This window comes from Lycium barbarum, chromosome 2 (genome assembly GCF_019175385.1).
Source record: "Lycium barbarum isolate Lr01 chromosome 2, ASM1917538v2, whole genome shotgun sequence".
NCBI classification, from domain to species: Eukaryota; Viridiplantae; Streptophyta; class Magnoliopsida; order Solanales; family Solanaceae; genus Lycium; species Lycium barbarum.
Window position 1 is genome coordinate 127900748 of NC_083338.1, and position 10441 is coordinate 127911188.

Below are 10441 nucleotides of genomic sequence, written 5' to 3' on the forward strand. Positions count from 1 at the left end.
ACAGGCATTTTAGTAGCATGATCTCTGTTTGCTATCCTTTTTTATTTTTGTTCAAGAAGCATTCTAACGCTTCCTGTATAACAAATTATTGAGTTACTCCAGTGAAAAAGGGACAGACCTCTACTTGCAGCTGGCTTAACGTGATTAGAGATTGTTCTTTCATGTATCATTGGAACGCCATCGTGATACTTTCTGGTTTAGATTGCAATGTGGGGTGAAAAATGCAGGAATGAGATACAAAATCTATAGCAGAAATTTGCTGTAGCCCATTGAAAAAAGAAGAGCAACAGGTTAACAAAACCTTCGTACGAACATCAGGTGAAGTGGACTGTTCAGCATATCAAGTTGTTTCTGAATTGCTGTAACTTAATACGAGCAGAATTATCTAGTCCATAGTGCTACCAACACAGTTGCATAAACTTAACAACGAAACTGCTCATCTCTACACTGATTTTCAAGCATTCTTGGTAAAGAAGACTATTATAATCTCAGGTCTCAACAATAACCAAACTTTTGATTTTTCATATATATTAACAATTGCAGATGATTTCCTTTCTCAGTTACAAAAAAGTGCAAACAGATACAAAGCAAAATATCAGATCATCTTACCAATTATTACAATTACACTATGTGACTGCCACCAAAAAGGAAAAGAAGAAAGAAAAAGACAATAAGCTGGACAGCAAGAAAAGGAAAGGATGAACTTGCACTATGTAAGTGCTTTTCCTCTCCAGTATTGAACTCTCAATATTTTCGGAGCATGCTTCTGACACGGATGAAGCACCATGTTTTCAGCAGAGTTTTCCGTCTTTTCCATCCATCAAAATATTTACCAATCACCTTCTTATAACTGGGTCTTTGCTTAACCAACACCCAGTAATCTGCTATGTTTGGACGACTGTTTATGTACTTGTCTTCCAAGTTCAACAGTTCTAGTCTAGCTAGAATAGGAATGAGCATTACATCCGCTAGACTGAAATCTTCCCCGACTAGATATGATGTTTCACCAAGTTTGAGTTCCACTTCATCAAGAAGTCTTGCTAGATGATTCTCACTACGTCTCAAAACTTCAGCATTATTCAACTTGTCGTCTGTGTCATATGCCTCTCTTAACTTACAGTGGTAGGCACTTGCTAAGTCAGGAGATTCAGCCATTCGGGCAATTATCACACGCCTCAGGAATTTAAAAACATATAGCCGATACTTCTCAGGGACATGGAAAAGGGTAAAGTACATTGCATCCCATTCTTGTATTTTATGCATCCACTCAACAACTTCTCTACTGCTAAGGTTCAGATTGTTTCCACCAGAAGACACTTTTTCTGCAATTCTTTCGATATACCTGTGCATGCTGAAATAGTTTAATATTCTTCCTCTACAAATACCCCCCAAAAATCGGATAATAAGAAAATGCAAACGGTCATTCAACCAATGTACTTCCTCTACAGATGTAAAAGTAATCGAAAATGTTATCATTCAGAAAGCACGATAATTCAAAAGATAATTCACGACTCTTCCTCTGATAAATTGACCAAATTATGTTTAATGACAACAGCAAGCAATAGTCCTTTTTTAACCCTTCATGCTTACACTTCGGTACTGATAGGAGAAAAATATATAGCAAGGTGAAGAGAAGACTTACTGAATTATCTCAATGGTGTCAAATATGATGTGAGAACCATTCTGGAATACAGGAATTTTCGCACTTGGATTCAAATTGAAGAAAAACGCATCCATGTTCTTGCCCGTTAAAGGGTTCACATGATGCGACGTGTAATCGATCTCTTTCTCTTCCAGAGTAAGTCTCACTTTCTGGCTGTCCAAGGAAAAAGGATGATGATATAGCTGCATGCTAATGTTACCACCTGCACCAAATTACAACAAAATCATCTGTTAAACGACAACCTCTTAATATCTAAATTTCTCTAAAATTGAAAGAACAGAAATAATTTCCTAGCACAAGTTGGTAATTCTGTCTTCAGGATAATATACCAAGTTAATAAATGTGAAACAACAGTGACATGGAAGCAGCTATCCAAAAACTGAAAACAACATTTCTTCTAACGAGATTTCGTGAAGAAAGGTGAAAACTAATTTTGACAATTCCTATGAAGATTGTTAGCAAAAAATGCAAGACATCAGAAATCAAACAAGTATTGACAACAGTAAGCCAAAAAACTGATGTTGCCTAACTCTCAAATTCAGTGGCATAGCCTGGAATTCAAATAAGGGGATTCAACAACTTATATATACGCAGAATAAATTCATTGTGGACCTATTTACATAGTATATATTTTCAAGGAAGAGGGTTCAATTGAACCCCCTTGCACCCAAGTATAAGTTTTTTTTTTTCTCACATTTTTTTTTCCCTTTGTTGTTGCCAAATTCTCAATGTACAACTTTAAGACCACTCTCTAATCTCTACCCTTATAAGCAAAACTGATGCCACAAAGTTGGATACACTAAGTTTGTTGTCATTTTTAAATCACCATCATTTAATTTTTTTTTTCTTTCTATTAGATAGGAGGAAGATGGGAATGAACCACCCACAACTGTTGGGTAGAAATTCAAACCAGTACCACTAGACTACAAGCTTAGTCGTAAATAAAACTCAGAATTTCCAAAAACTAAAAGAGCAATCCAGAAACCCCAAGAATCACAACATAAACCCAAAATTGGTAAAAATTTAATGACCACAAAAGAAGAAGTTTTGAAGGATTATTAAAACTAAAGGGAAAGAGAAGATACCCAAGAAACGTTATGGAATCCAGAAGAGAATTCAATTAGGTAAAAGCGAGTGTCACACACACAAAAGAAAAAGAGTAGAGACTCTCTTAAAGGGCTTTATTATGCCTTTTTGTGGAGAGACAGAAAGAGAGAGAGAGAGTGTGTGTGTGTGTGTGGAAAAAGGTTTTTGTGAGAAGAGAATTTGACAACCAAGAAACGCAGTTTTCTACTTGCCTTTTTCTTCGTTTTTATGGAAATTTGGAAAGCGACTCGTAGTATGTATGTGCTCTCTCCTACAGTTACCTGATAATATTTTTATAGCCAAACCGATCGACAAACATAGTCGTTCACTTCTTTTATTTGAGCATCTAAAGTGACCTTTATTCCATTTAAATACTTCAGGTGGGTCATTCCTATTTCACTTAGACACTTTTTGCACCGTTATCGGAGCAAAACCAACACCAAAGGGGCGTCATCTCATTGCACATCCAACCAGCCCAAAAATCCCAATTTTTAATGGTCAAAACTCCACGAATTTACAAATTAGTGAATTTACAATTAAAATGAGTTGGCATAATTTAATTGAGTTGGTATAATTTAAATGAGCTGGCACAATTTGATTGGCCACTTAATCCACGTAGGAGACGACTAGTGTTGGTTTTACTCCGATAACGGTGCAAAAAGTGTCTAAGTGGAATAGAAATGGCTCACCTAAAGTGTCTAAATGGAACAAGGGCCGCTTTAGGTGCTCAAGTGAAAGAAGTGGACGACCACAGATGTTTGTCGATGGGTTTGACCTATTTTTATTTTATTCTAGTTTGTTTGTTCGTTTGTTAGTAAAAAGTACTCCCCCGTCGTCTCAGTTTGTGAACTATAATTTAACTAGACATAGAGTGTAAGAAAGGAAGGAATACTTTTAAAATTTGTGATTATAAATCATTTTATTAAGGATAAAAGTGGAAGTTGCGAGTTAAATTATTTCTAACTATAGAAATATATTATTCTTTTTGAAATAAATTAAAAAAAAAAGTGTATCATATAAATTGAGACATAGGGAGTAATTCAATTTTTATTTTTTTATAGTTGTTTTATCTCTATATTTAAATTACAAAATTTTAAAATATACTACTTTAAATTTCATAGTGAATTAAATCATGTGATATAAGTTAAATGAACGTACTTTCCTCTGTCTCAATTTATGTGATATATTTTTCTTTTTAATCTGTCCCAAAATGAATAATACGTTTCTCATATTTAGAAATAATTTAACTTATAACTTCTCCTTTTATCCTTAATGAAATGATTTACAATCACACACATATCTCTAGCTTGTTTTAAATCATAAATTTTTAAAATATTCCTCTCTTTCTTAATAAAGTCGTACCTAATTAAATTATATCACATAAATTGAAATAGAGAGAGTAATATTTTTTTGCAGTACGGTTTATAAATTTCTGGGAAAGGGGACCGAAATGAGTAAAATATGAAGGAAACTACCGTCAATAATATTATAGTCAACTGCAAGTCTTGTGCCAACCTCCGCCGCCCACTTTCACTTTTTTGTTATTAATATTATAAAAATAAAGTAATATAATATAATAAAAAAATTGAAGTACCAACGAAAAAGAAATAGAAGTTGCTTTATCCGTCAGCCAGGCGGAATGGGGTGTGGTATGTGTCCGGTGAGGAAGGAAACTACTCCTACTTGTCTAGTTCTCTGATTTGGCAAATTCATAATAAAATTCCACTATCCTATTTCAGTCAAAACAAAATGATTTGCCAAATTTGTTGAAATTTCCTGCTTAATTTTCACCACAAATAAAACATAATTTAATAACGGATTAAGACGAAGTATTAAAAAAATTGTATTAGTTACAAGCTCGCTAGCGATGAATTTCATAACAAATTCTTATCTTTAGTGTTTTAATTAGAAAAATGATATTAATATTGAAAATTATTACGACTTCCTGTTCGAGCTATATTACAGTTAGTGGTTATAATTATTTGTGTAACTCTTTAGGGCACTTACGTCCCTCGGGGGCGATTTAGGCCTTATTTTTGGAGCACGTGAATACATGATCTCGCCGTAAAACTAGGAATTTTATGTATATATTTTCTAAAATTAGTATAATACTACCTACTGGAACACATACTACAAAAGACTAAATGGTGCACTTCGTTGAAAGTTGACTTATATACCTAGGTGACTAAGGATCAATTCCCGCTTAATAATTTTTATTTTTTTTAAATAGTGAACCCATGCTCCAGAAATCCTAAATTTGCCCCTACCTCCCTCTTACCTACTAAAAACTTTAGAATCGACTATTCTATTCTTGTTCGCTTGAATTTATGTTCGTATATCTAGGAAATTATTCCTTTTTGCACAAACAATTCCATAAAAATTGCGGGCATGATAAAGTCCACATCGCAGGCCTATTATAGTGATATATGTTGACATACACAAGATATACAAGACATATAAATAATATACACATATGTATGTCTGTATGTACCCGCATGTTGTGTGCATGTCACTATATGTATAATGTGATACATAGGGCATATAACAATAAACACCCGACATACACAAAACATACATTAGATGCACTGAAGCTATTAATTCATTCCACCTTTAAAGGACAGCCACAAACCACCATAACCAAATCACAAACCACCACACTACCCATTCCTTTAAAACAAAACAAAAATCACATCCATACAAAATGAAAAAGAGTTTCGCCATTTTTCAAGTGCTTTAGAAGGTGAAAAATCGATAATGATTTACTTCGACATTGGAAGGAGAAAGAGGATAATGTCATTGTTGTTACGGCGGTGGCCGGAGTTAGCTATGGGGGATGGTTCAGCAGCTAGAGTATTTGAGAGATAAAGAGTAGGGTAATTAGGTGGTAGAGAGATCAAAATATGATCCTAAATAAGGAACCTCCTATTTCACTAAGGGTGTGTTCGGTACGGAGGGAAATGTGTTCCTCGAGAAAATAAGTGAATTTCTACTTATTTTCTCATGTTCGTTTGCGTAGTGAAAAATAAGTGAATTTCTTACTTATTTTCTCATGTTTGTTTGGTTGGTAGAAAATATTTTCCGGAAATTACCCACCCAAGCCCCACAAACTCCACCCCAACCCCTCCACCCCATACCACACCCATTCCCCCCCCCCCCCAACCCAAACCGAACGCGCACCAAAATTTAATACATTACCCAAAAAAAAAATTAAAATAGTTCAGGCCCATTAAGTTTAAAGCAAAAAAAATCCAATTGTAATAAGTCATCTTTTGCATTTGTATCCCTAAATTTTCACTTCAATTGAGAAAATCAAATATCCTTAACAAATAAAGGTATGTCTTTTATGTGTTTTTAGGATTAATGTATGTCTTTTATGTGTTTTCTTAATTATTCTTACGGTATGTATATAACACCTAGTAATCCTATATCATGATTATAGTTTTCTGTTCTTGTGTATTCTGTTTGTTTGATTTTGATTTCAATTTATCAGTTTTATGTTTTATTGCTTTTGAGAATATGAATTAGTGTCAATGGAATCACTTCTAATATTATATAAAAAAAAACGAATTGAAAAAATCGAAACCGAACCGAACCGAACCGAACTTTAAAAAACCGAAACCAAAAGAACCGAACTGAACTAGTTTGGTTCGGTGTTCGGTGTCCACCTTCAAAAAACCGAACCCGAAATAGACAAACCGAAGTTTGATAAAATCGAACCGAAAAACCGAACGCCCACCCCTAAATGTCACCCGTGGACTTGTTTTCCCTACTTTGATTAGACAAGTCATTTTCCTCATTTTTAAGGAACTTGTTTTTCTAAGGAAAATATTTTTCAAAATTTTTGATCAAACGAACATGAAAAAATTAGGAAAATGTTTTCCTCCATACCGAACACACCCTAAGGTGCTATATTAACGGTTCTTTTTCTTCATATATCATTAAATACTCTAAAGATAATTGGATTCACTATACGAGTGTCATATTAATTCTCGATTCAATTATGGATAATGAACTTTTGTAATATACACAACAAAAGAGGATCAAACTTGTTTTCTCGTAGGCATATCTTCAACTAAAATGCGATATTGCTACTTTGCTAACGCAATGAATTGTGTAATGTTACAATTCAACCACCGCGAGAGTTGATTAAAATCAGTGGATATCACCAATGGTCTAGGAACCTGCCTAAATACCTATTTAACTAACAAATATATACATATTTTAAATGAACGACAATAAATATTTAATTACACTTTTTATCTTACGCAATGCTAAAACTGGTACACTTATTAGCTGCTACAATCGAGTGAGGATTTAAAAACAAATACAAGAAACAAACACACTTCCCACTCCAATCTGATACTCTTCCTATGTTTTTCTTTTTATCCCAAAAAGTTCAAATAATAAATAGGAACTTGTCAATTGTTGCTTAGTGCTTAGGACCTAGTCGTGACACTCTACTTCAATTTTTTTTTTTTTTTTTTTTTTTAAGTGTGGATTGCCTTCAAAGGCACTGGTCTTTTAATTTTTTCCCTTCGCCTAATACCATGAGGTTTGAGGTTATCCCAACTCAATTAAAAAAAAAAAAATCGCAAGGTAGAGTTTCGTAGCAAAATTAGGCATATTCGGACAAAAGTTAAGCCTTAAGGCAGAGTTATACAAAATTCCACCTGAGTAAAAAAAAAAAAAAAAAAAAATTTGTCTTAATGCAAACCTCTACCTAATCACCTTATGCTTGAAGGCAACACTCTGCCTTAAGTAGAGTTTGAGGCTGACTCTGCCTTAAGGTAAAATTTGAAACTCTGCCTCAAAGTAGCAAAACTCTGCCTTGCAAATTTTTTTAAATTTTTGACTGAGCGGGGATTCGAACCCGGAGTCAAGTGATTTTTAGCGAAGGACAAAAATTAAAGACAACCAATTTGAGGGACAATTTTTAGCGAAGGACAACAATTAAAGACAACCAATTTGAGGGACAAAAATTAAAGAGCACCTCCCGGTAAAGCCAGTCGTGCAAAATGCCCGCTTCAAATTGGTATACGAAATGGCTAGGATGGAAGAGTCAAATTTGGGCCGATATGGATGGAAGAGTCAAATTTGGGCTGATATGGATGGGCCGAAAGCCTTTTGTCAATCAGTCATAAATGGGCTCATAAACTTGTAAGAATCTACTGGACCCAATCATGATTTTCATAAGAAATTTTTGCACGGATTGCTCTTCACGTGTCAAAATACTTCGAGGAAAAGTTCTAATATACCTTTTTATTTTGTTATGTTTTAAAATTACTCTATTAGGAAGGCCATTATTAGATTATGTTCTATTTATTTCAGGTAAAATGATAAATGTGGTGTTTATTAGCTAAATTAGCTAGATTTTGTCCATAATCTTATTTACATAATCTAATTACTTTATTTTATTTAAATGCGACAGATTTTAGCATTATCATCAAATTAATCTCTCAGAAAGAAGATTGAAAGAAATTACATAAAAAATTAATCGGAGAAGCAACAAAGATGAAGTTGGGACTGGGAATTGCAATCATGTTGATGATGATTTTTACCATAGAAGGGGAAACTGATATACAATGTCTTCGTGCTTGCAAGGGAAAGTGGGGCAATGATCAAGAATGTTACAATAATTGTGTAAATCATTGTATTGTTCCTGTGAATGTGCAACATCAAATTCACTATTGTAAGATTGGTTGTTTTCGTATTTAAGTGTCCTAAATTTGATGCAAATGACAAGCAAAGAGAGACTTATTTGGAGGATTGTTCCAACAAGGTTTGTTATGTCAAAAACTAATGATGTACTTATTGTTTAAAATATATACGCTGAAAGGACATGGTTTATCCTCGTTCTATTTTTTACATTAATTTTTAGTATATCAACCAAATAAGAAAACGGATTCACTGCTTTATTGGACGAGACATCAAGACATTAAAACGTTTGCTATTTATTTAATGCTTTTTAGGTGTTGAATTAATTATGTAACTTTTAGAGTTAGAAATAGCATTTCTTGTGCCAATTTCTGATAGAGAGTGCTTAGCTGGTTTGTCCATAAAGCTGGTGGAGATTACCTACAAATAAATCTTAAGAGTATCGTGAAGCCTTTATTGTAGCTCTTAGAATTGCTATTTTGCTTGTTTAATGAGTATATCTTTTTTTAACCTCGCGGTTGGGATTCATAGCTACTACTTGAAAATACGACAAACAGGTACTACAAGTCTACAACATATTTAATTACCGTGATAGTGCAAAACTTATCAATAGCCACTGTATAAAAGTAATAAAATTCTATCATCCAAACAGATATGGGTAGAGTATAGATGTATAAGCAGAGACGGATTCAGAATTTGAAGTTTGTGAGTTCAATTCTATGATTCTTAGCATTAAACCCATAATATTTTTAAAGTTAGGGGTTGAATTGAACCCCCATCTAACATGTTAGATACGCCTCTGTGTATAAGCAATATAGATATACATAAGTGAGATATTTTTTTTTCATTTTCAAATTTCATATTACCTACCTTAATTAATTAAAAGGTACTCTTATATTTAATTTATGTGATATAATTTTACTCGACCCATAACTTAAGGAAGAAAGAAAGAGCTTTGAAGCTTGTAATCTTAAATACGTAATAATATTTATGTGCTACAAAAGATTATCATTAAGGTAAAATTAAATATTTAAACTAAAGTTATTTCTAAATATGCAAATATATTGTTCTTTTTTTTTTTTAAACAAACTAATAGGTAAAAGATAGTGTCATATCACTGGAATCAATATGCATAAATATACCATAATATATGAAACACTGGTTATACTAAAACAACGTGATACTATTTGCATATTAGCAAAATATAGACCATAAGTATATTGAAACACTGGTTATACCACACTTACTTTCACAACCCTATACCTTCAGTTGCTCTCCACCCCTTCTAAATAGATAAAATATGTTTGGTACCACCATAAAGACACAAAGAATCATCTCACACAGAAGAAAAAAAAATGACTAACAAATACACGGTCAGGTTCTATCAAATAAAATATACATAAGTATTTTTCTCATCCGTAGCGAAGAGAGAAATGAGAGGATTGGAGAAACAATGGTTCAAGAAGTAGGGAATGAAGAAAGATATAATTAAGGAGAGAGGAAGGAATTTGGGTGTGTAGTTGTCATAACTACATAACTTATAAAATTATGTAACAGGGAAGTATGTACGACAGTTTTTTATATTACATTTCGTACAACAAATTATTGGAAGTAGTAATATTAGAATAAAGATCCTATCCTTCGTCAATTTGCATTGGTTGACCAAAAAAAGATGGAACTATCCCCATTAGTCAGCTAACAAATTCCTAAATATTCTCACTAAAAAACTTAATGAACTAAAAGCGATTCCTTCGGCAGAATCTCCACTTTTCATCCATTTTCATTGATAAATATCTCAAAGCTCTTCCTCAAACAACCAAGACTAGAAACTTTCTATAAGGCTTCTTGAAAAAAATAAAAATAAAGCAAACACACGTTGCAGGGAATTGTTCTTTTTCCCTTCAAAAACCTCAAACGTTCTTAACAAATACTGCACTGCGAGGCATTAGGGGTATACATGGATTGAGTTGGTACAAGTTTTTCAACTATCAAATCAAATCAATTGTGTCGGGTTTTTCAATCTATAAATCAAACTAA

At 33.2% G+C, this 10441-nt stretch overlaps 1 protein-coding gene across 2 annotated transcripts; it reads right to left on the reverse strand.

Moving 5' to 3' along the window:
* Positions 1-488: 488 nt before the first annotated feature.
* On the reverse strand, positions 489-2932 carry LOC132627164 (glutathione S-transferase TCHQD-like). Of its 2 annotated transcripts, none has more exons than XM_060342331.1 (3): positions 2749-2932; positions 1643-1865; positions 489-1342 (listed from the first exon to the last, which is right to left on the reverse strand). In XM_060342331.1, exons 2-3 carry the CDS (start codon positions 1849-1851, stop codon positions 745-747), a joined length of 807 nt encoding a protein of 268 aa, XP_060198314.1. In that variant the 5' UTR covers positions 1852-1865; positions 2749-2932; the 3' UTR covers positions 489-744. The 2 variants fall into 2 exon arrangements, with proteins under 2 accessions (XP_060198314.1, XP_060198315.1); XM_060342332.1 differs by lacking the exon at positions 2749-2932 and adding an exon at positions 2358-2715.
* Positions 2933-10441: the final 7509 nt, after the last annotated feature.